The sequence below is a fragment of the Rutilus rutilus genome (genome assembly GCF_951802725.1).
Source record: "Rutilus rutilus genome assembly, chromosome: 18".
In the NCBI taxonomy this organism is placed as follows: domain Eukaryota; kingdom Metazoa; phylum Chordata; class Actinopteri; order Cypriniformes; family Leuciscidae; genus Rutilus; species Rutilus rutilus.
The window spans coordinates 34,460,444-34,488,325 of NC_140231.1; the positions used below are offsets into that span (position 1 = coordinate 34,460,444).

The 27,882-nt window shown below is 38.1% G+C and overlaps 1 protein-coding gene across 1 annotated transcript; it reads right to left on the reverse strand.

Annotated features, from left to right (window-relative positions):
* Positions 1-6,418: 6,418 nt before the first annotated feature.
* On the reverse strand, positions 6,419-12,418 carry LOC311277085 (carboxypeptidase inhibitor SmCI-like). Its single transcript, XM_084387231.1, has 6 exons — positions 11,992-12,418; positions 9,083-9,259; positions 8,221-8,397; positions 7,398-7,565; positions 6,707-6,888; positions 6,419-6,567 (listed from the first exon to the last, which is right to left on the reverse strand). Exons 1-5 carry the CDS (start codon positions 12,071-12,073, stop codon positions 6,716-6,718), a joined length of 777 nt encoding a protein of 258 aa, XP_084243357.1. The 5' UTR covers positions 12,074-12,418; the 3' UTR covers positions 6,419-6,567; positions 6,707-6,715.
* Positions 12,419-27,882: the final 15,464 nt, after the last annotated feature.

Here is a 27,882-nt window from a genome sequence, read left to right on the forward strand (position 1 = left end):
TGGCAGTGAAGTGTTAGTCAGACGTCACGTAAATCACGTGTGGCAGTGAAGTGTGAGTTAGACGTCATGCATCTGACACGTGTGGCAGTGAAGTGTGGAGTCAGACGTCACGTAAATCACGTGAGGCAGTGAAGTGTGGAGTCAGACGTCACGTAAATCACGTGAGGCAGTGAAGTGTTGAGTCAGACGTCACGTAAATCACGTGTGGCAGTGAAGTGTGGAGTCAGACGTCACGTAAATCACGTGTGGCAGTGAAGTGTGAGTCAGACGTCATGCATCTGACACGTGTGGCAGTGAAGTTATTTATTATTTTTTTCTCTAACCCGTACTGCAACACGCTACTCAACACGGCTCAGTGCAGTGTGTCAGCTCTTGCACAATTAACTTTCCCTTCACTCATTCCTCTCACTGAACGTGACATCTGCGTCTGTCTTACAGCGTGACGTCTGCGTCTGTTATATTTCTGTGTCCTCTTGTTTAGCCCACATTTTGAAGGCCAAATGCCCCCACACACAGAAATATGGAGGACACTTGATATAGGCTATTGCATTTTTATAGCTTATTGTTGGGTTTATGTTTTTATCTTTTATAATTTTAATAGGCCTAGGCCACAGGACTTTGGTATAGGCTATATATCAGTGATTGCCAGAGATTGGGGACTCAAGTCACATGACTTGACTCGAGTCAGACTCAAGTCGCAAATTTAAGGACTTGAGACTTGCTTGACTAAATTAATAAAATGACTCGACTTGACTTTGACTTGAGATCCAATGACTCGAGACTTGACTTGACTTGAACTGTATGACTCCGGAATGACTTGATATACATTTTTATATAAATCATCGCAACATCAATTGATGAACAAAATGAAAGCAACGGAACCATTGACGCCAGTCATCAGATTCTGCACGATTGCGTGACGCTGCACAAGCCCAGAAAACCCATACATCGCGGTGAGCGCGCTTAATACAAAAACATCTCCCAGCATCGTTTCTTTTTGGATATAAACACTAAAATTGACCATACAAGAAGATTTGCTGTACGCATAATAACTGGCAAGGGATATCGGACCTCCATCACAACCTCGAACAGTCCAACTTCATTCACCACGTTACGGTTAGGGTTAGGGTTAGACTATCGTTAAATCTAGAGAGAATATTGGTCATCATGCCTCTTTATACACAATTATGTTTTCAAATGTAGCTTAATGTAGTCAATATCCAAATGATAATTAATGATGGCATATTTTTTGTATAGCCTAACATTTACCACATTTCTTTCAAATCATGCTTTGAAGCCAAATATGACGTTCTTTCCAATGACGAAAAACAACATAGAAAACTGTTAATGTTTTGTTGTGTTTTGTGTTTCTCTTAAAGCAGGGTCAGATGTTATCAGGGGGTTGGGGGCAAAATGCCAGCAGAATTAATATAAAAATGCCCTAGTATAAGTTATTTTTATAATTATAGCATATGATATTAAAAAATATTTCCAGAATATTGGCGCGATTACAAATGTGATAAGGATTTTATAAAACAGTTCAGTAAACAAAGAGTGAATATTGTGATGTGACATTTTAGACATAATATTCCAAATATTCTCTGTTTTTGCTCTATTTCTCCAATGACAATAGTTCCAAACAAGCCACAGAAAGAGTTATGAGAACAAATTCGTTTGCTTAGTTCCAGAACGAATCTGTCATTTTTGAAGGATTTACTATGAAACCAATATAATTAATGCATCACACTTGTGAATTTACCTTTAAATGTTTTATCTTCAAAACATTTTGTATCATTGTTATTATGATAATAATAATTATTCCAAATTTTGATAATCATAAATGCATGCTAATAAATTCTATGAATATTACGAAATAAATGTATAAGAAAGGTAATCATTTTTGAGGGAAAAATTAATAAGTTTGAGGCCAATATAAACTACTTTTTTTTTGGTTTGGTATAGTAACTTGACTTCGACTTGACTTGACCCTTAGCAAGACTCGACTTGACTTGCTTAAAGTTAACCACTGACTTGACTTGACTTGGTTTGTGTGTACTGCGACTTAGACTTGCTTGAGACTTGATGTATAGGGACTTGAGACTTGATATTGCTTGCTTGTGACTTGAACATGTGTGACTTACTCCCACCTCTGATCGCCAACTCGATCTCGTCAACTATTATGAGATTGTTTCTGTAGATCCAGTAAATAGAAGAATAGAACAGAAAAAAATAAAAATAGCCCATTATGTCTGAACTGAAATTATACAACTACAATCTGCAAACACAGATTAGGCTATACTATGAATGTTGAACACTGCTGCCAGCGAGCCCACTCTTTGATAAGGTCATATAGTGGTGGCCTGGCCTAGCTTGATATTCATGACTATGGTCAGGAAGGTGAATGTCCGAGCTGGAGACAATTGTGCCTGCATCGTGACTATAACCTACACCGCCTGTGTGTTTTTTAGTTAGCTTAGATCATCAGATAACGTTAGCTGTATGCTATGCTATTATCTAAGCTAACTAAAAAACACACTAACAATGAGAAATGTTTAATTTCACAACCTATAGCTTCGGTTAAATACTAGTATATGAAACGGATAATTTAAAATACATTAATGACTAGTTAACGTAGTACAAACGTCTTCTATAATAAAATGATTTTGTATGATTTGTAACCAGGCACTAAAGTGATTACCCATTAGTACAAACGTCTTCTATAATAAAATGATTTTGTATGATTTGTAACCAGGCACTAAAGCGATTACCCATAAAACGTGCTTTGAACCAATCGGATTGCTTGGGTCCTAAGCCCGGACTCATTACACCAAAGTGACCGGATTATTCACCACACCGGAAAACAAACGCTGGTTGGCCTCTCACGTCCAAATTTGAGGAAGTGGTGGGGGAAGTGACGTATGCTGTAAAGGAGTCGAATTTTGTAGTTCTTTTTGTGCTCGGTTACTACCCGAACCCCGAAGTTACATAGTGCCAGTAAAAGCGATACAGACCCCGTCAGGCTATGGCAGACGTGTCATTCAACCTATTGTAAGTCGATGTACCATCACAAGGGTCTTGGAAATATATTATGAAGGTCGAAAAGCTACATAGTGTTGCTTTAATATAATTAATACAATGAATGTACTAACAGTTTGAAAAAGCAGATTTACTGCAGCGTGTTGTTCTTGCCCTCCAGTCTCCTCCGTTTCTCCTCTGACTGTGTGAATGAAAGCAGCGGCTCGGGTCAGTGTTGACACCTTGTGGACAAACTAATTAACACACACATGATTTAATATGAGCTATATTACAAAAATAAAAAAGCGCAAATATTACAAATATGACATAAATCACTTTTTTTTTCAGAAGTAACACTGTCCAGGTAAAGTTACAGCAGGAGTCTGGCCTCTTCTGAGCCCATTTCCATTTACGTCTTTAGGTTTGTCTAGAGATTTAAAGCATCGTTCGAGAGAACAACAGCGCTGTATTTTCAGTTGTTTTCCTCTGTGAACAACATGCACTAATGGATGTCTGACAATTTCGTTCCTTTTTGGAGTTTTCAGATTTAAAAACGTCAATAAAGGCTTGTTTGTTCTGCTTTCACGGAACAGATAGATTATAGCCTACTATGTTTATGTACCGTCAGATGAAATCCTTCAGGTGTCGGCGCTTTCTCCGTCCATGCAATAAATGCGCATCTTTGAATGAGCGCGGATTTTCTAGCGCATTTACTTGAACTTCATAGGCAATATATCTATGATTTAACCCAATTGAGAGGTGGCCAAAATCAGAATTTAAAATGGACTGAATGATCTCTACGAACTTGACGAGCGATGCCGCGCTGACGGACCATAGACTATAAAAAAAAGAGTGACTGACATGTATGCACATAATCACTGTCACACACACACACTCTCAGAGTAATATTACGTTACTGCATAATACATTTTCAACTAGCAGAATAGTACAGAATCACGATACACAGTCTCACTTGTAGCCATGTCTTTTAACTATTATAATATTTCGAAGGGCAAAAACAGGAACTTTTAATTGGCTTTACATCATCAACTGTCACTAACAAGAAATTCTGAAGAGTTTATTATTATTGTGAAATTTATATTCAGAAGAGTTAAAGGCAGGGTCGGCAGTTTTTTTTCAAAAAATGTTTTTTTTCAAATTTGTTTAAACTTTCTTTATATACTAATACATAATTAAAATGTAAGTACTCTGAAAAAAGAGAGTATAAAAATCGAGTGTCTGTAGTCCTCTCAGGTCTGCAATAAACACAGCTACTTATTTCCATTCGGAACGAATGAAATGATTGACTGGGCGACTGTCACTCTCCCTCGCTACCATGGCTACCACCCCTGCCGCTACAGGAGCTGCCCACATGCGCGCGCCCGTTTGACTCGAGGAGGGGAAGAGGCACGGAAGCTAGGAAGAATCACAATTATGGCAGAGAAAGAGCAGTCAAAATTCCCAGTACCTGCATACAGTCAGCGAAGGCAAAAAAGGAAGACAGTATTCGAAAAGGCTATGACCAAAAATTCTTTGGATAAAGCAAGAAGTCAGACGAGAGTCAATATCGGCGTCCTCATTAGAGCCAACAGTGCTTTCATCGTGGAAGCTCTTACATGCAAAACACCGTATATGTTATGAATCTTACACGAAATTCACCCTCATCACAGTGTAACTGATGGTAATGGGAAAACGTGTATCAATGCAACCTGTTTTTAGCTTTGCCTTATGTTACTAGCTCTTTACCGAATCAAACTCAATATATTTTAAACTTTACCAGTATCGATATACTAGCTTGATAGTGAGTACTAACAGCCATGTTAATTGTTTATATTCATAATGATAAAGTTAAATATTTTATTACATGTGATTCTGACATGATATCACTACATGCACTGCTCCTCTCGGCTCGGCGCTGGCAAACGCTGAGCGGTCGGCGTCGCGCGTTCATGTGCTTTGGGGGCGTGGCTTTGGAAGGAGACCAGAAGGGAGGGGGTGGGAGTGAATGGAAATAAGTAGCTGTGTTTATTGCGCTCTGAGAAGGACTACAGACACTCGATTTTTATACTCTTTTTCAGAGTACTTACATTTTAATTATGTATTGGTATATAAAGAAAGTTTAAACAAATTTGGAAAAAAACATTTTTTGAAAAAAACTGCCGACCCTGCCTTTAATATTATTTGTACTGTATTATTTGTACTGTTTGTTGCTTGTATTATGATATATACAAGACATGTAATACTGTAAATAAAGAACCACTATATAACAATTATCTAATATAAACAGAAGTTAAATTAAATCTGTATTCTGCAAAAAACACTCACTTGGCTCCAGCTGATCAATTCGTTCATTGACTCAGCCTCTACAAGTGCCCAAAATTTGCTGACAAATGCTGGGACACTATTACTGCGTTTCATCTCTCCTGTTAACATCATAACCTTTCTATGTCTTCTGTGAAGATAAATGTCACACTGCTCTAGACATTTGCCAAGTGTGAGGAGGCCCAGGCTGACCAGCACATGAACATATGGTGTTCCGATAGGCTCTTTAATGTAACTTTGCAGCACACACTCGTCTCAATGAACGTCTCACTCAACGTCTTATTTTTTCTGCTATTTATTCCATTAAATTTAAGGCGCAGACATCACTTAAATCATGTGTGGCAGTGAAGTGTAGTGTACGATGTTACGCGTCATTCACGTGTAGTAGTGAAGTTATTCTTTTTTGCTAACACGCATTTAACACTCTACTATTGGAACGCCATATGAACAATTGCTGCTGCAACACACCCCATTGTTCCTCTATCCACCAGTCATCAACATGGCATCCTATATTATACACAAGTCTTGCATGCATTTTACCTGCCTGTCTTACATAATCACTCACTTAAAATAAATGAACTTTTGATATAGGAAAATATACTCTAATAAAGAGCTCAAACAAAGTCCCTTTCAAGGCTCAAATACCGGAATTTGTCTGATTATAATAAACAACAGCTGAATCATTTATGCGTCTAAATTAGACAAATTAATGTTGCGGTTTAGCAGCATGGTTTTATTATATGCAATAAATTATGTAAATTATATAATCATATATAAATTATAAAATTTAGATTCAAAAAAAAAAAAAAGATTATAAATTATGATAAATCATAAACCCTTACAGTAACCAGTGAGTAACTTGATCTGGTATCTTCTACCTCTTTTATGAAAATTAAAATACAGTTGGGGAATCCAGGGAAAATATTCAGTGAGAGGAAAATAGAGCAGATCCCTAAAATTAAAATAAGATACATTTTATTTAATAATAAAAATAATAATAAAAAACACCCAACAACAACAGAACCACAACATCTTAAAATGTATAAAAAAAATAAATAAAAAAAAACCCTGCACAACCAGACAATTTAACAGGTTTCTATTTATTGTGTTAATGTTGAAGTAAATGCCTTGTGGAAACAGATCCATGTTGCACTTTTCTGTTTTAAAACAAAGAAATGCTCCTTTCGTTTTCACAGCATTCTCAGTTCACCGTGAGAAACTAGTGATCTCCTGCAAATCCAAAAACAAACAAAAAAAAAATTACACAAGTATCACAATATGAGCTTCTCTTTACAGTTTTGATAAGAAAACCGCTATTAAAGAAAATAATGTGTTGGTGTTTTCCCCCAGTGTAATGTGTGTGTCCTACCTCTTCTCATCATGACTCAATGACGCAATTCTCCTCACACTCCTTCTGGCTGTAGAACTGGTTGCCATTGCCCCCGCAGCCTCCATATTTGAAGGACACACACTTTCTCGCAGAAGAATCGAAGGCCCACATGGGCATGTATGCTTCACAAGGACCAGGCACTATAGGCAGTCTACAGGCATCTAGATGGACAAAATGCACTATATATTAGGACTACACCAAGATGAAGTGTGTGCTGGGTCACTATGGGCCACTCAGCTGGGCCGTAATCCATCTTTGAGTCACACACAAACTCACTCACAAACAAACTCACTCACAAACAAACTCACACACTCACACACTCACTCACACACTCACACACTCACACACTCACACACTCACACACTCACACACTCACACACTCACACACTCACACACTCACACACTCACACACTCACACACTCACATCATTGTGAGGACTTTCCATAGGTGAAATGAAACCTCACCCGACCCATCTCAGAAAACTTTCTGCATTTTTACATTTTTGATAAAACATTTAGTATGTTTAAGCCATTTTAATTACAAGGACTCAGGAAATGTCCTCTTTAACCATGTTTATGCTGTAATACCAGTGTAATACCCATGTCATTATGCAAATTTGTGTCCTCATCAATCATATAAAGCACACACACACACACACACACACACTCACCCTCAGTGCGACAGCTCTCCAGACACTCCTTTTTTGTCACAAAGTTGTTCTGGTTCCCCTTACAGCCTCCATAGGTGAACGTCTGACAGGTCATGGTGGACGAGTTGTAATGGAAACGCTCCATCATCCCGAAGCACGGACCGGAATCTGGCTTGGACTTACATGCTTCTACACACACACACAGAGAGACACTCAGTGCGACAGCTCTGCAGACACTCCTTTTCTGCCACAAAGTTGTTCTGGTTCCCCATACAGCCTCCATAGGTGAACGTCTGAACATCAGGGTTAGGCATTAAATATGTATATTGGGGGAAATATACAGTCGGTGCAGCCTCACTCTGACATGTTCAGGGTTACATTAGCTATAGGCTATTTATTTCTTTCCAGTTCGTAATTTTAGAGCTTCAACTTAAACTTATTGCAGTTTATTGCAAGGCAACATTTCTAATTTTCATAAATTTCAACGAATATTATAGGCCCATTTTATTTAGCCTAATTTCAGCTTTATTTCAGTTAACTTAAATGCTTAATGTTACAAATTATTTAGGCTAATGCCGGTCAGGGACACCATTAGGCCGCGAGTCACACGCTCAGACAGGCCACCCCATAAAAATAAAGTTTGATTTGCTACAAATTCACAGCTTTTGGGTCTTCTTTTCCTGACAGGCCATGTCATGATGATACATTAACATTTCAAAAACAAACAAACAAAAATTACACAATTATCACAATATGAGCTTCTCTTTACAGTTTTGATAAGATAAACGATATTAAAGAAAATAATGTGTTGTTGTTTTCCCCCAGTGTAATGTGTGTGTCCTACCTCTTATCATCATGACTCCGCAAAACTCCTCACACTCCTTCCGGCTGTTGAAGTTGTTGCCATTGTCCTCGCAGCCTCCAAATATGAAGGACACACACTTTCCCGCAGAAGAATCGAAGGCCCACCTGGGAATGTATGCCAAACAACGACCAGGCTCTATAGGCAGTCTACAGGCATCTAGATGGACAAAATACACTATATATTAGGACCACACCAAGATGAAGTGTGTGCTGGGTCACTATGGGCCACTCAGCTGGGCCGTAATCCATCTTTGAATCACACTCACACCATTATGAGGACTTTCCACAGGTGAACGTCTGAACATCAGGGTTAGGCATTAAATATGTATATTGGGGGAAATATACAGTCGGTGCAGCCTCACTCTGACATGTTCAGGGTTACATTAGCTATAGGCTATTTATGTTTCTTTCCAGTTCGTAATTTTAGAGCTTCAACTTAAACTTATTGCAGTTTATTGCAAGGTAAACTTTCTAATTTTCATAGATTTCAACGAATATTATAGGCCCATTTTATTTAGCCTAATTTCAGCTTTATTTCAGTTAACTTAATGTTACAAATTATTTAGGCTAATGCCGGTCAGGGACACCATTAGGCCGCGAGTCACACGCTCAGACAGGCCACCCCATAAAAATAAAGTTTGATTTGCTACAAATTCACAGCTTTTGGGTCTTCTTTTCCTGACAGGCCATGTCATGATGATACATTAACATTTCAAAAACATAAACGAAAAAATTACACAAGTATCACAATATGAGCTTCTCTTTACAGTTTTGAGAAGATAAACGATATTAAAGAAAATAATGTGGTGTTGTTTTCCCCCAGTGTAATGTGTGTGTCCTACCTCTTCTCATCATGACTCCGCAAGACTCCTCACACTTCTTCTGGCTGTAGAACTGGTTGTCATTGCCCTTGCAGCCTCCATATGTGAAGGACACACACTTTCCCGCAGAAGAACTGAAGGCCCACCTGGGCGTGTATACTTTACAAGGACCAGGCACTATAGGCAGTCTACAGGCAGCTAGATGGAGAAAATACACTATATATTAGGACCACACCAAGATGAAGTGTGTGCTGGGTCACTATGGGCCACTCAGCTGGGCTACACTCTCACACTCTCACACACAGTTGTTCTGGTTCCCCATACAGCCTCCATAGGTGAACGTCTGAACATCAGGGTTAGGCATTAAATATGTATATTGGGGGAAATATTATACAGTCGGTGCGAGTCACACACTCTGTTCAGGGTTACATTAGCTATATGCTATTTAAGTTTAGTTTAAGTTTTTATTTCTTTCCAGTTCATAATTTTAGAGCTTCAACTTAAAGGAGAACTCCGGTCAATTTTAACATTGAGCTCATTTTTTAGAAAATTTGGAGTGCTGTCAGTACAGAGAACAACGACAAAAATCTGTGTTGCCTACACCGTGTTATCCTCTTTTTAAAATTTGCACCCTGTTGACTTAAACGGGGCAAGTTTTAAACCTGCTTTTAGCCTCTTGACAAGTTCACGCGCATAGGTTTAGTTACCTATGATCACGCGCGTGAACTCGACAATCGACTACTTTAGACTCCGACCGAAAACAGGATGTAAATACAGGTATGTGCGCTGACTGAATTAACGTAACTTATTAACATCTTTCACATCTACTGCAGTCAGATTCACCCGTGTTCACTCAGAAGGAATCACTCACATGACCTGTGCACTTGTAATGACACATGAAGGATGTTAAGAGGCTAAAAGCAGGTTTAAAACTTGCCCCATTGAAGTCAACAGGGTGCAAATTTTAAAAAGAGGATAACAGGGTGTAGGCAACACCGATTTTTGTCGTTGTTCTCTGTACTGACAGCACTCCAAATTTACAAAAAAATGAGCTCAATGTTAAAATTGACCGGAGTTCTCCTTTAAACTTATTGCAGTTTATTGCAAGGTAACATTTCTAATTTTCATAAATTTCAACGAATATTATAGGCCCCACATAAAAAGGCCACCCCATAAAAATAAAGTTTGATTTGCTACAAATTCACAGCTTTTGGGTCTTCTTTTCCTGACAGGCCATGTCATGATGATACATTAACATTTCAGCACTTCGTGAAGACAGCGACATTACTAGCCTAGTTCTGAGCCAAATGGCTAACTCAATCCTATATGTCACTCAATGAGTTGATTAACTCATCCCGTGCTGATATGGTTGATTATCTGAACGTGCTCCTCCTGAACTTTGTTATATATTATTTAAATATAATGAATGAATTTAAGGGATCGCATAAAGGGAAATTAAGGGATATTTATGCGCAAATGAGCTGGGCATTTATGTGATCCCTAATCCCCAATTAGACATCTGAAATTATTTGACTCAGACATTTTTCTGGTCTCTGATAACGGGAGGGGCGAGCCAGACTACATCACACCGTTTGTAAAGCGGCTCACGCTGAAAATAACAGCAACAGTTTGTCACATTTAGCTTCAAACAATGTTTAAAAAACTGGTATGAATTTGACGTCACTTTTTAGCACATTTACAACAATATTTGTCAACTTAGAGATATTTTAAATAGTTAACTTAAATCTAAATGCTAAAGCTAAATGCTAAATCTAAATCACTAATATACAAATTCAAAATGCCGGTAACCGGAAGTGCCAAAATAAAAGCTCGAGGAGGTCAGTGTGTGTTTATAGTAGGTCTCTCTTATCTGACACACTCAGTTCAGTTCATGGAGTCTCTCCTAACGAGCTGATGATCTGGTTCAGGTGTGTTAAATAAGGGAGACATACAAAATGTGCAAAGCAGCGGGTCCCGAGGATGGGATAGCTATCCGATCATGAAAAGACCAGGTGTAAATGCCCTCCGAAACGCATTCGAGACGGATTTGAATCCGATCACTCAAACCACTTCAGGAGGAGATCTGAGACTCATTCCAGACGAAACTGGACAAGTGTAAATGCATCTGGTTGTTGAAACCACATTATGTAAATGTTACTCCTCCCAAAAATGCTAAAAAAATAAAATAAACGTGTGAGAGCGTTTTATAGGCTATATCAGAGAATGTCTATATGTAATGTAATATCCAGATATGATGACGCTACTGGAACACGCATCACAGTTAAGAAGCTGAGAATCTCTTCATTAAGCCAACGTGCAAACTATCGCAAATCAAAGTGAAAGTAAGACGCTTAACACACAATCATCATCATTAAAAGTAAAGAAACGAAATGATCTTACCAGGGATGTTGCCGCTCTCTATTATTGCGGTCTTTGATTTTGAAATTAGCTGTTGATCAATAAAACACAGCTCATATCAATCTGTTGCTTTCGGTGACGTGCACTCCATTAAATCTGCATATAGCGCGGGAACTGAAGATCGGATTTAAATCCGTTTCGCAAAAACACATTTATGTGACCAGGTGTAAATGGAATCGTTTTGATAAATCAGATAGCTATCCGATCTGAGAAAACGCATGAAGTGGCCAGGTGTAAACTGTCGCAACTCTCATATTGAACGGCTCTGGCACCGCATACCCACTGCACAGTGTGAAACAGGCGTCAACCCTTCCAATATAAAAGTCTTCTCTATTAACTGACTGCTCTTCTTCTTCTTTCAGGTTTTAATGGCATTTGGCAACTCTATTGACTGACTCAGATAATATTACAATTTATTTATTTACAAAGTTCATATCTTTCACTGGTCACCTGTTCTATTGTTCATGCATTTCTTCAGGCTGCGTAATGAAGTTAAAGAACATGGATCTCACCTGTGGTTCCTGGAGCAGCTTCTGTTGTGCTCAAGCATCCAGACAGACACAATAACACAGCGCAGTACACTCGAGCTGTCATCCTCTCCAATTACGGTCATACAATGAACTGCTGGAAAATCATACTTGTCTCAGGACGAGAGCATATTTAAGTTAGCGCTCAACCAATGGCGTGAGTTTGGGGCGGGATGATCTGTTTTGGAGAACAATAGAACACGTCCGCATGTTTTAAAAAGTTCCAATGAGGTCAGAGAGTTATGATGCAAGACAAGCTCCAGGCTATGATGCCAATCGGGAGAGCTCTAGGCTATATGAATATGATGCCAAACGGGTTTTTTTTTCTTCCAGAATACACAAACTAGTTTTCAGTGGTCTCAAAGAAGTATAATACTTTTCCTATACACCAGGGGTGGGGAACGTTGATCCTGGAGGGCCACTGTCCTGCAGAGTTTAGCTCCAACCCTAATCAAACACACCTGAAGCTAATCAATGTCTTCAGGATTACTAAAGTTGCAGGCAGCTGAATGTTTTTTTCAGGGTTGGAGCTAAACTCTGCAGGACAGCGGCCCTCAGGATCAACGTTCCCCACCCCTGCTATACACAATAGTTTGATTTAGATTATATCCAATACAATCTCACCGGACAGTCTTTTATGACAGTGTGTGGGTTGGCCAGTTTGGGCACTACATTCAGTCCCAAATCTGAAACTAATCTCTTGTGAAATGATTATTTTCCCTAAAGTAAACTAAATGGAAACCCCTCATTTGTGTATGGAGTTTCAGAGGGCAGTTTTTCCCCAAAGGAATTTTGAAAGAAAGAAAAAGGTTTTCGACTATTCCTTATTCGTTGAATTTAACCCTTAGTATATATATATATATATATATATATATATATATATATATATATATATAACTACTGGTCAAAGGTTTTAGATCGGTAAGATTTTTTTATGTTTTTAAAAGAAATGAATTTTCAGCATCATTACTCCAGTCTTCAGTGTCACATGATCCTTTAGAAATCATTCTAATATGCTGATTTTATGCTAAAAAAAAAATCATTATTATTTTCAGTGTTGAAAACAGTTGAATTTTTTTTTCAAAATTCTTTGATGATTAGAAAGTTCAAAAGAACATTTTAGAATATTTTCTAACATTATAAATGTCTTTACTGTAACTTTTGATCAGTTTAACTATACAGTTTTTAGTATTGATTTATTTTATTTCTTTCCCCAAAAAATTAAATAAAAATTCTTACTGACCCCAAACTTTTGAAGGGTAGTGTTTAATATTACAAAAGCTTTCCATTTCAGATAAATGCTGTTCTTTTGAACTTTCTATTCATCATAGCATCATGAATTAAAAATATAAAAAACTGTTTTCAACATTGATAATAATCATAAATGTTTCTTGAGCATCAAATCCTCATATTAGAGTGATTTGTGAAGGATCATGTGACACTGAAGACTGAAGTAATGATGCTGAAAATTCAGCTTTGATCACAGGAATAAATTACACTTCACTGTATATCCACATAGAGAACAGCGGTTTTAAATTGTAATAATATTTCACAATATGAATGTTTTTGTTTGTATTTTTAATCAAATAAATGCAGCCTTTGGTGAGCAGAAGAGACTTCTTTTAAAAACATTAAAAATCTTACCGATCTAAAACTTTTGACCGGTAGTAGCAGGGTGCGAACTACGGGGGAGCTAGGGCTCGAGCTAATAAGACATGGGCTCCCCTGAAAACGTGATTTGTGAAATTTTGGGGGGTCTCAAAAAATATTGACAATGTGTTATTTTGACGTGCAATTTCAGTTTTGTGTAATGTGATCATCGTGGATTATTATGTGTAAAATAGCAAAAATATCATTCATTCATGCAGGACGGCGATTTAAACCTACCGGTAATTCACTTCAATAAAGATAACCTAACTATTCTTGTCATGAGCATCAAGGTGTGGTGGCGCTGCGGTGCAAATTCCACTCATGTTAACTCACAGATTCGTCGAAAAATATATAAACGAGTCCTTGATCTGCACGCAAAGTCCTTGAAATCCATTCTGTGTTAAGGTAAGGCATGTTTTTCCCCAAATGTGCTGTGGCTGGGTTGTTATAGGTCTGCATGACTCTCGGTGTCTTAGGCCTAAAACGGAGGAATTATGGTATTCTTCTGTAGCCCGACGAATAATTTAACTGTTGTTCATGTGAACTCAAATACAGCCTATTTATAGACTATTTGTTGGTGGATGTTTGCTGTTTGACATCAATTCGGGTCGATAAAGTATAATAGGGCAAATCCTGTATAGTGATTTATCCTATATAGTGCTTGCATAAAGCAAGTAATGCATACACTTGTGACTTGTAGCTGTTATGGTAGAGTGGGGGAAAACGCCCCCCTGGGGTAAAACGCCCCCCACCTGTTTTTCCCAAAATAACCACTAAAAGTAGTCAAGATACATTTTTACTGTTGCTATGCACTACGTTGATAACGGGGATATACAAATCTCTTTGGAGAAGCTGACACCAGCGACACATTTGAAGAGAAGAGGATTACAGGGTAAATGCTATAATTTTCAGATATTAGTAAATAAGTGTTTAAGAGAATATTGTTCTGCAGGATATCGCAGTGATGTATGATAGATGAATAGTGAAGTCTGTAGTTTGAGATCATATATTATTTATAAGGAATATAATTATATTTTAAAAATTAAAAAAAAAATTTAAAACTCATAGCTTGTGGGGTAAAACGCCCCCTACGCTGAGGGGTAAAACGCCCCCCCCCTGGGGGCATAGTTTCTCTATCATAATTACTATAATAAAATATTTCTGTCTATAAAATCCTTTGTTTTACACTTAATGCAGTATAACTAGGTGGTAAAATCTAAATATTTGAACAAAACATGAAAAAATTACCTCAAGTGAGCATTAACTAGCTAGCTTGCTAGCAAAGTTAGCTCACTGATGGAAGGTAGTTAAATTTGGCTATTTTGGACATTGCTGAAATAAATATTAATATATATACATGTTGATACATTACTTGCCTTTTACCTTTAGAGATTAAAAACTATTGTCTGTTAATTTTGCTGTTGATCTATGAAGCAAACTGGTTGGTAAGAAAGGGGGCATTTTACCCCACCTTGGGGGGGCGTTTTACCCCACCGCTGGGGCAAAACGCCCCCTTTGTACAAAAATATTTTCAGTGAAAATACTAATTAATTATGAAGGCTGAGCAATTTTAATATTTGGTGAATAACTCCTGCCATAGTCACTCAAAACCGGGATGGCAATTCTAGTCACATTTATGTTTTGTTTCACTATAATGTCACATTTTCCTTAAGGGGGGCGTTTTCCCCCACTCTATACCCTATATATCTGTCGTTCATGAACGATCCATGTGCGTCTGTCACGTGACAGATGAACGAATCTCTGGGAAGAACATCAATTATTCCCTGTTTCTAACTCTACCAGAAAGAGAAACAGAGAGATCTTCTGTGTGAAACGACAGATGAAGCACATGATGGAGAAAGCGGAGAATAAAAGTGATTCTGTCATAAACTCATCATCATAATCACAGGCTGCTTTATGATATTAAAGCTGGAAGCGTCACAGAATTCACTGGAACTAAAGAGATCTTGATTCTGATCAAACCATTCAAACCTTCAGAATAATATCAAAACAGCAGAAGTCATATTTTATAGTGACGCACATTTGACATCTTTGTGTTTGACTTCAATAATGATTCCCTTCAAATTACAACTTGTTGATTTTCATATTCCCTGATGAACTGAAATCTGGAAGTGTTTTCATTTGTTGCTGTAAAACACATTTTCATCTGTAGCTTCTTTAACTCTGCTGTGATTCTGATGATCTCCTGTAGAGGGAGACACGAGACTGCAGGACAGGGTCAAAGGGCAATCTGGAGCCGGTTTATTTCACATGTTGAGTTTTATTTTCACTTTTACGTTTATTTAGTGCTTATACATACTGTGACAAAGTAACGTCCATACATCAGAAATATACAGATAATACAATCATGAGTTACAGTGGTTAACGGCACATATTCATTATGGCAGAAACAATGAACACATTAAAGATGATTACAGTATCTTACAGTATATTATCTTACAGTATTGTACAGAATTGTTCAGACTACAGTATATAGATGATAATGATGTGTTGATTCATCAGCCAATCAGTGATGACATGATGTCATTTCCCTGCAGCTCTAGAGTCGGTCATGTGACATTTCCAGCTCAGGTGAAACTATTAAAGCTCTTGCAATGCTTGCCTCATATTTTCATCATCACTCATTGTCTGGGTTGAGTAAGTTGCGGTTACGCTATTTCAGAATTAACTTGCCTCATTTTGCATATTCAAAAATCACGCCTGGCAGCTTGTCTCTGTTTAAACAGCTGATAGTTGTACAGAAGGATGAGCTGTTTTTAAAGCTGTTGTAAAGGCGAGGATACACAGGGCAACCTTTTGAGCGATGTTGCTGGGCAATGTAGCTGCGTGATTGTTGCTTGGGCACTTTCCCATTGCGAATGGGCAACAAATTTCCATGCTATGCGCAGGGAGTTCTTGCCCAGAACAAAACCATACCGCCAATCCAAACTGTATGCTAACTGTCAATCGTATTTGACGGTAGTGGTCCTGACAGAAACTTGCTGTTAGAAACTTTTAGCAGTTTGGCGCTTGTTTCAATGATTCACAAACAAACGTACTGTTGCCTGTTCCTTCTGTTTTTTTTTTTTTTTTCTTATAAGAATGTGCAATGTTATGAAACTCAGCACTTCTGTTTTTAACATTAGTGGAGTTTTAACACTTGTTGTAAGGATTTAAACAACTGTACTGTGGCCTATTGCCACATAAGGGCAATGTTGATATGCTGGATATTTATGTGGCCAATTATACAATGTGAGTTTTAACATGTCTACAGAAAGGGTGTTGTACCCACAACCAAAACTGACTGTTATTAAACATGTTCGCTTTTTTTTTTTTTTATTGCAGTCATTAAAGGTAAGATTAAAACAAAGTCATTTCTGCGTGTATTTGAAAGACGTTTAACAACCTCTCATACTGTCAATTAAATACTGCTGTATTTGTTTAACTAGTAGATTAAGATGGATAAATTAAATAAATAAGAAATCAATAATTTAAGTAGAAGTAACATAATTAAATAGGGGTGGAATTACTCATTTTTTTTAAACTCACGTAACTATATAAAATTAAGTTCAACTTAATGCATTTGTTTAAATGTAGATAAAATCAATTGAGTGCAACCACTTATGATAAAAACTTTTGATTAATTTCAACGAATCATTTTTTTTTCAGTATACATAATTACAGGATCACTATTGTTAACTTCACTAAAAAGATTCAGAAATCCAATGCTATACTGTGAACTTTACCAATAGGAAAAACTCTGGAAATTCTCTACATATTATAAAATACTGCTGTGCAAAAACACACAAACACAGTAGTCGACTGACAAAGTACAAGGAGGCACAATCTCTTCCTCATTGCTTTAAACCCATAATTGCAACTTTAGTTAAAATTTTTTCGGTAACATGCAAACTGTAACAATTAGAGGCCTTTCACTCAAAACACGTTTTCCATTCCATTGATTTTCTATGTATACACACGCTAAATAGACGTGTTTTAGGCCGTGTCGTGTCGTGTCGTTTTTTTTTTTTTTTTTAGCACTGCCCTCAAAAAAAAAATGTTCCTGGAACAAATAATAGATTATTAAGATAAAAAATTACCCGTGCAAAACTATTTATACCTCATGTGTAACCACCAAAGATACATTAGACGCCATGGCAGATTCTTGAAGGACTGTTTTCGGAGGGTACGGCCGATGACGGCCTGGAGCTCAGAAAACGTTGAAGACATTTTTAAGCTATCTTTACAAACTAACACCATACTTGAAGTTTAATAAGCAACATTTTTACCTAAAAATATCCTAAAAGTACATTCCAATAACATAAAAAATTGGGAATGTGTAAAATTACGTGCGTGTGCAACGTAGGCCTATATGTGACGGTTGGTCACTGTGAACATTGTCTGTGTAAGACGTGTTCTGAACCTGAGCAATTTATATTCTTAGTACAGTCAACCAATGGTTTATTGTAATAAATAGTAATACATAATATGAAATATTACTTACTGTACAAATCGATGGAATGATAAACTTCTTGAACTCACTCGCACTGCATGAAGCTGGAACGTCTGGAAACGTCGGCAAAGAAATAATCTGTGCATTTATGCGCGTGCGGAGAGAACCAACTTATTTTTTTTACTGACTTTAATTTATTCACATAGCTCGGTTCAAAACACATGTAATTCCCATAAAACCAATGATTTTTTTTTTATTATTAAAATCAACAACTAAATTTAAATGATTTAAATGAGCAAAATTTCATTATGCTTAATTTAACTGGGGCCATAATCATTTTTTTTCAGTGCACTGACATAGTTTTAATTTTTTTTGGCCTTCAAAACCTTAAAATGCACAAGTCGATATAAGGAAAATCTAAATTTTCTCGGGAGGGCATGGCCCCAAACCCCCCAAGCAAGATCATTTTTGGGACCTCAGTATTTATAAAACCCTGCGTTGGCCCTGCACCCGTAAAGACAGTGATGCAGTGATCCCTTCAATAGTTGTCCAATTTTTTAATGTGTGGATGGACTAAGGAATGGTCACTCAAAACATAATTATTTAGTTGTCTCTTCATTTAGTCCGTTGGCCAGTATTAACTGCAAAAACTGCACCTCTACTGTGGCTAATATTAATATCATAATGATCCTTTCTCCCTGAAGTCAAGCAGCAAATACTATTTTGCGCATTATCACTTAACTTTTATATGGCCCATTTTATGGTGATCTAATATGCAAGACTAGTCTTACTACATGTCACTGTTTATAACACGGAGCGTTCATCCTTTGCTGGGACGCTTAAAAAGATATTGGGGGCATAAATTAAGAGTATACCCACTTCTCCAGGCACCACTACAAAGACCTAACATCAAATTATTTTCATTGTAACTGAATGTGAGAGTATCTGCAGTATTTAATAGTAGTATTTACTCTAGGGGCCCTATTTTAACGATCTGAAACGCAAGTAACTTTGTGGGCGGGTCTCGGGCGCTGTTGCTATTATACCGGCGGGATAAATGACTCTTGCGCTCGACGCAAATCTAAAATGGGTTGGTCTGAAGTAGCTTCATTATTCATAGGTGTGGTTTGGGCGTAACGTGAAATAAACCAATCAGAGCGACATCTCACATTCCCTTTAAGAGCAGGCACGGTTCACAGCCGAGGAGACCGACGTTCTCGTCAGGGCCGTAAAACACAGAGAAGTGACATTGGGGATGGAGAAACACACCCAAATTAGCTTTGGTTAATCAGGCGTATAATAATTTGGGCAAATGTGTAAGCTAGATTTATGCCTATTTTTTCACATCTTCATGGACACAACAATGATTTCCCTCGTGCGTTAATATTTTTCCTTGTAATAATGTATGGTTTTCTAAAAATGAAAACGGCTTCTTCTGTGTAGATGAGGGTTAGGGTTATGCGCGTTGTGCACACGCTACATTGATTATGGCCAAGCATGCGCCCTTAAAATAGCATATGAATAACATGCGCAATGCGCCACTGACTTTAGACGAGGTTTCTCCTGGTCAGTGGAGGAATTGTTTTCTAAACCTGCAAAATAGCACCAGGGAACGTTTGCGCCGGAACAGGCCTCCTCTTTTTGCTGAACCGCCCCCGGGAGCGCAAGCTCATTTCCTAACTTACCGACGTGCGTCTGTGGAGGGAAAAGTCTGCTGTGCGCGGGTGCAAAATAGGAATGATACATGTGTACAAAGTCACAGGTGTACAAAGTCAATTGCGCTGGGTGCAAGATAGGGCCCTGTGTCTGTTCCGCTTTGTTAAATAAATAAGTTCTTAGTAAGTTATTTTTTCTTTGTTAATAAGTCGTTGTAAGTGAGACTGCTTCATATTCAGAATCAGATTTGAAAATAGCACGAACCCCTTGAGCAGGTTTCGAGTGTCATGACCTTCGGTAGTAGTAAATAAAAAAAGAAATAGACTTAGCCCTCACACTGTTGAACAAGTCCTGTTCCCTATTTAAAAACAGTTACACGAGTAGTTATACGACCAAGTATGGTGACACAAAATAAAACGTGGCGCTTTTTTAAGCGGGTTAAAAAGGATAACTATAATGTATGGCGGAATAGCACTTTTGGGAGTACTTCGACTCGGCGCAGTAAAAAGTCACGCCTGATCCTCTTCCTCTCAAGGATTCAATTTCATATTCCACAAGTGCTAAATGTTGTGTTTTTCTCACAGCAAAATCTTAGATCAGATCTTTGAAATCAAGCTGTCTTGTTTTGATCTGAGATAGTTCTTTACTTGGTTAAGCTTACTGAAGGCTCTCTCTCCACTTGCAACGCTCACAGGCAAGTGCAAAATATGCGCAAGCCAATGCACACTTCGCTGAAAATCTGGAGCTACATCTTGTAGATTTTATTCAAAAGCTCAAAATTCAAAAGCTCATTGAGCTCAAAGCTCATTTGAGCTTTTTATTCAAAAGCTCAAAAGCTAAAAATCACTTAGTGAATAATAAGTTTAACACACCAGAAAGAAACTTGGAAATGATCTAAAACAGCGGCAGGATCATTGAATCTGTGATTTGAACTCAAATCATTTCATGAATGAATCATTCAGACTGGTTTTATCAACAGGTTTCTCCTCCTTATTGAAATGGACCGACTCAAATGATTCATTCATGAACTGGACATAATTACAACTTATTTCATTAACTCTACCAGGATAATTAAGCCAGATGTATATGACTAGTAGTACATCGTAAATTTTTATCGATTCCTCACAGAAAGTGGTACCAAGGCTTCGGCCTGAATATACATCACTGGGCTAGTTTTATTGTGGCTTGGTGATTTTCTGTCTTTTTTGAAGCTCAGTGGCACGGGCACAACCCTATTTAAAATGATACCAAACATTAAAGGGAAACGCATCATATGTGGTATATAGGCATTCTTAGTTTCGGTGTGTCCTATGCTCTTTCTGTGAGATCTTCTCTCCAGATCACATAGTAAGTTTTATTGTTTTGTTGCAGGGGGTTTGATCTCAACTTTTGCCTTAGCAGGAAAACCAAGTTTTACAGGCCTCCCCTGGCCCTTTGGGGCAAATTCTGATGGGCCACTTTTGGACATTTCATGTTTTGTTCTGGACATTTTTGACATTTCATGAGTCGATGATTGACCAGGAGTCAAGTAGTCACCTGAAACAACAGCATTTAGACAGGGTTAGCCTTAAGATGAAAGCACTGCAAAATGCACCTCTGTGACACCTTTAGGTGTGGTGTACTGCGCTGAGTGGATCGGTAGCATCTGGACAAGATGTCTGCGATCCTGTTGATCGGGTTTGCTTCTACCTGTACTCGGTTGTGGTGGCATTCAGTCTGTAGAATGACTTTTTGCACCAAGTCTGTTGTGTTGGTCTGTGTCCTCCTCAGTAGTCTTAACTGACCCTCTGAGAAGTCCTTGGTCACCTCTAAGCAGAAGCTTTGGTTTGCCGGGCAGGTCAGATCTCCACAGGTTAATAAATCACTTCACTGATGACGTTCACTCCATTGCGTACGAAACACCTGGAAAACTTCTGAATGATGATGCAATAATTGCACACTGATGAATTTGTTTTTATTGTAAGATGAGAAGGGAGTTGTTAGATAAACACAAGAACATAAAATAACACATGATGAACTCATGTGCGAGCAGTAAATAAGGTCTCCTTTTCAGAGTCATATATTTAGTGAGCTCATTTGATCACCATAGTCTTCACTTCCACTGCCATATGGTTGTGGAATTTAGACTTTGTCTGGATGAATTAAAGGAAAGGTAGCAAAATAACAATAAAATGTTCAATAACTAGTATATTTACCAGCAGTATGCATAATTAAAATATAAAACATAATTAAATATAGAAATAAAATTGTCTATATTAGTTGTTTTAATTGCAAATCATTAATGCAAACCTAAAGTTTCAATGAGGTCAATTAGAGAATAAGATTTACAGAAACAGAGATTTAAAATCCCTAGTTTAGCTTTTGCAATCATCCTCTGTGCATCTGATGTACAGGCTATAGCCCCACTCGATAATGCAGGTCTGACTGGGAACTGTGTGGTTGATTGATAGAAATGACTGCATTCCAAATCTAAATTTGTATTGTCATTAGTCATATTTTGTGGGTCCTACTAGTTTACAACAATGCGAATGACTGGACATAATAAACATTTTATAAAAAGAGACCAGTTGCATTGCATTTGAATGTGGAATTTGAATGATTAGAAATTAAATTAATTGATGTGTGACTATAGCCATGCACATGTCCAATGCACATTACAGTGTTTTACATACAGGAAGTTGCCAAGACTTTAACGCTGTAAAATTGTTTGACACAAGCGAGAAGAAATTATGAATGCTTTTGGCCTGGATAGTCCTATGATCTATGCCAGGTAGAGATGTTGTGAGGTTGTAGGTGTGAGTGTGTGTTCTGTATCTTTGTGTATAGGAGATGGGTGGTGTCTATCCTACCATAATCTGTGGTGTATAATTTAGTTCCGGAGCTACACCGGGAGGCCATGGAGCTGCAGTATGAGTGTTATGAGGTGTGAATTGCCCCTTGAATTATCTCCACACCCATCTCCTACATTTCAAGATGTGTGTGTCCTGGCTGATGCAGGCGGGCCCAGACCCTTGTGGACCCTGATTCTGAAAAATGGCAGCCATCAGCCTAAAAGGAAAATGGACAGGGAGAAAAACAGTTTAATCTTGAACCTTTACACAAATTGCAAGAAATTTTATCTTTAAGATGTATGTGACCATCATGTGACGGTCATGTGACGAGAGCACACATAAACCTTATTCTAATATGGAATTGTATTGGAATGGTAAAGAGTGTTGGTACGTGACAGGAGAGCCTCCACTCAAGGATAACATATGATGAAAAAGTCTAAGAATGTTCCACATATGGTTGAAATACCATAATTGGCCAAGAAAAATAACATTATGGGAGTCAAGACTATAAAGGAGAAAGGATGCCCTCCCCTCACGGTCACACTCTGCATCCACTCTGACTGTATGACTGCTGGCCTTTCCTTGCAAGAAAATAAACCTCATCAAAGACAGTTGGGAATGTTTGTCTCTTATTCAGTGATTCAGTGATATACTTTTGTTTGCCACCACACAAGATAGTTGTTACAGATGGCTTTCACCTGCGGTTTTGTCAAGGAATCAAGGAAAAATTGTTTTAGTTTACAAAGACATGGACCATTATCATGATCATGTTTCTGCAAAGAAAAAGGCCAGATAAACTGAGTGATAATGGTCAGATCTGACTGCTGGTAATAAATAAAGTCCTTCTGAAGTGAAGCGATGCGTTCGTGTAAGAAAAATATTCATATCTTTATCGACTAAGATAACTAGCTTCCGGGAGACGGCCAAACCGATCGGTGGCTGACTTGAAGCAGTGCATGCCGGTTAGAAATTTTGTCCGACTTGATCCAGCGCCGACGCCACGTGACTGTGACGTATGCCATCAAAGTACCGCGAGAGCGATTCGAGAGTAGCCGGAGAACTCAGCCAGCGCAGCTTCTCAAGAGCGGCTGCACGAGGGCTGCACGAGGGCTGATGACGACACAGCTGTTCCACGATTGGCCGGATTCACCGCATGACAACAATCACGTGTGTTTCGCGTTTATCCGAACACCTTCAATCGGAATGAATTCAGTTAGATTGAAACAAAAGGTGTGCATGTAAACAATGAATGGCGACCGTAGAAAGCAAAGCCGAATCCCGGACATTTTGGACGATCTCGACGGCCGGACATGCAGGTTTCTGCCGGTGAAATCAAACGCACTGGCACTGATCTGTGATAGGTCTGTTAGCGCATTAGGTCCAACCCCCTATGGGCGGGTTTGAAAGGGTGGGAACTAGTGCTTGTAGTCTTAACAGAAATCCCCCCCTTTTACACTTCCTCCTACAACGTTTTTTGCGTCATTTTAGGAGGAAGTGTAAAGAGGTAAATACAGATTTCTCTCGTCTCAGGGGAAAATAAGAAAATGTTGCACGACCATTCAATAGTATGACTGGGTTTCTAACATTGCAAAGCTTAATGCAAATGGGTGGAGTGTTCCTTTAAGTGTGTGTGAACCTTCTGCCTGTCTGAATTATATTGTAAGTATAAGTTTGTATTGGAACTTTTGACTCCCCTTCATCTTCTTCTGCCTGCACCACACTCATATTTGTCTCCTCTAAAGTTTAGAAGAGATCTTAACTTTACAAATCAAATGTCTCAGTATGAACTCAAACATTTATACCATATAATATGTATTAATAATCAAATTAGTCAAGGATTGAGTCATAAGCAATTTAATGTGCCTTTGCTTTAAGCAAAAAAAGCTCCCGGGTTAAGATTTCTGTAAGTCAGTTTTGATAAAAGCATCGGGTACATTACTATTTTCAAGAACAAATGATGTGCCCTATGCACATACACTGTACAGCTCTATTCTCTTATTGTGTGTAAAAAAACATATTTCTGCATAACTTCATTCATTCTTAATATAGGCTTTCAAAAGCCAGTTGCATTCACGCCATGGCGGATTAGTTATTTACATGACTGAATTTTTTTTCCAAACTCCCTTAAAACTGCAGTTGTCAAGCCCCTCCTGAAAAAGAGCAATCTGGATAAGACCATATTAAGCAACTATAGACCGATCTCAAATCTTCCTTTCATAGGCAAGATCATTGAAAAAGTTGTCTTCAATCAGCTGAACAAATTCTTGAGCTTGAATGGATCCTTTGACCATTTTCAATCTGGTTTCCGACCGCACCACAGCACAGAGACAGCGCTCATAAAGATAATAAACGATATTCGCTTAAATACTGATTCAGGCAAATTATCAGTGCTGGTACTACTCGACCTCAGTGCTGCATTTGACACTGTCGATCATAACATACTTCTGGACAGGCTGGAAAACTGGGTGGGGCTTTCTGGGATAGTCCTAAAATGGTTCAGGTCATACTTAGATGGGAGAGGTTATTATGTGAGTATAGGAGACCATAAGTCTGAGTGGACATCCATGACATGCGGAGTCCCTCAAGGCTCAATTCTTGCGCCACTCCTGTTCAACCTGTATATGCTCCCAATGAGCCAAATAATGAGAAAGAACCAAATTGCCTGAGCCTGGGTTTTGAGCACAGCGCGTTGCTAACAGATATGTAGAGCTGCGGGCTGGGCGACATCCAATCCCTGATAAAAACGCGCCTGCCTTTATCTATCTAGTAATCCTGAAAACATTGATTGCCTTGTTCAGGTGTGTTTAATTAGCAACCCAGGCTCATTGGAAATGCGTTACTCTGGCTACATTTTTGCAAAACCTGAAACACGTACCTCCAGGTACGTTTCCCTGCACTTTTCGGGTGAAACTTCCACTAGAGGCGCTAAGTGGTATACATTTTTCTCCGTTCTAGATGCGAGTTTATTAAAAGGTTATAAAAGCGAAAATATCAGTAAATTATGTTAAGACTTCTCAGTATACACTCATTTTAATATAAATTAGGAATTATTTCCACGCTTTTAAGGTGCCACAACAACAACCCAGTCTCACGGCAGTTCGTGAAATGGTCACGTAATTACATCTATTACATAATTCGTGACATGGACACGTTTATTTCTTTATTTTCGTGACAGCAGCACGTTTTTTAAACTAATGTATTTCAGTGGTAAGCATATTTCGTGATCACAGCACGATTCTTTCTGCCTATCGGGCTGCAGCAGAGAAGCTGTTTAATCATTTATTCACGAGATCTTATGTTATCATGGTTTATGTATTTTTTATTGATATTTTAAAAATTATATTTTATCAGTAGGAAATCGCGTTTCATTTCTTTCTAATTCAAATTAAACACTGTCTGTCACGTGACGTGCTATAATAAGCCTAAAAGCACAGTAAAAACAACACTTACCATCCTTTTACCACAGTAGCATTAGTTTTACCGTGATAAGTGTAGTAACAAGACAGTAATCACAAAACGTACCATGCTTTTACCACACTATTGGGAGTTTTAATGTGATACACTTATTGTAAATGCACAGTAATCACAACACTTACCATGCTTTTACCACAGTAACCATAGTTTTACTGTGATTGGTGTAGTAAAGGACAGTAATCACAAAACTTACCATGCTTTTACCTCAGTACTGATATTTTTAAAGTGATATTTATTGTAAATGCATTTTAACCACAACACTTGCCATGCTTGTAATGCTTTATAATGTAACATCCAATATTTGTAAGGTAAATCAGTACTTTTTCCTTTAAATAATCCTATATCCTATACATAATGATATTTTCTTTTCTCTTTTTTCAGCTGAAAAGACCAAAAGGGCCTTTCGGACTCAGTCAGTCCATTATTGTTTGAGGAGAAGTAAACGGAGGAGACGGACAGCTGCAAAGGCAAATATTCACAATGGTATGTGTTTGTTTTAAAGCTAAATCAAACATTTTATCAAGCATTTGTTGTTTCTTAAATCTTTTCTCACAAAACCCATATCCCAATCAGTACAAACATAGACTGAATGTCTTAATAATTCACAAGATTTAACAAGTTGTCAAATTCATATGATACTCGTACATATTTGTATACTCGTACACAATCTTGCAGCTTTTACTCCTAGTGCTGTCATTGGCTACTGCCTCAATTCCTGTACATACAGTATTTATCGCGATATTTGTAAATCAGTTGCGCCCCTTCTTGGAAAATAGTCGGATGTCCCGCACACTGTCAGAAAGTTTATATTTGCATTCTATTTATTACAATTATTACAAATTGGTCCCTGTCTGTTCATGTTCCAGTGATACATGATGTCTCTCCACACCTCATAACCTACCTCTGTTTGCAAGAGTGGAAAAGCTTATCTGACTTGTCACATGACATCAGATACTCGATTATTTTGTCATAATCAGATCAGTTACACTGCTGATAACTGTCCCGTTTGCATGTAAATCAATTTATTTTTAAGTTCATATGATTATTGCTTGCTATTAAAGACATACTTTATATATATATATATACTAAGGGTTAAATTCAACGGATAAGGAATAGTCGAAAAACTTTCTTTCAAAATTCCTTTGGGGGAAAGCTGCCCTCTAAAACTCCATACACAAATGAGGGGTTTCCATTTAGTTTACTTTAGGGAAAATAATCATTTCGCAAGAGATTAGTTTGAGATTTGGGATTGAATAGTGCCTAAACTGGCCAACCCACACACTGTCATAAAAGACTGTCCGGTGAGATTGTATTGAATATAATCTAAATCAAACTATTGTGTATAGCAGGGGTGGGGAACGTTGATCCTGAGGGCCGCTGTCCTGCAGAGTTTAGCTCCAACCCTGAAAAAAACATTTGGCTGCCTGCAACTTTAGTAATCCTGAAGACATTGATTAACTTCAGGTGTGTTTGATTAGGGTTGGAGCTAAACTCTGCAGGACAGTGGCCCTCCAGGATCAACGTTCCCCACCCCTGGTGTATAGGAAAAGTATTATACTTCTTTGAGACCATTGAAAACTAGTTTGTGTATTCTGGAAGAAAAAAAAAACCCGTTTGGCATCATATTCATATAGCCTAGAGCTCTCCCGATTGGCATCATAGCCTGGAGCTTGTCTTGCATCATAACTCTCTGACCTCATTGGAACTTTTTAAAACATGCGGACGTGTTCTATTGTTCTCCAAAACAGATCATCCCGCCCCAAACTCACGCCATTGGTTGAGCGCTAACTTAAATATGCTTTCATCCTGAGA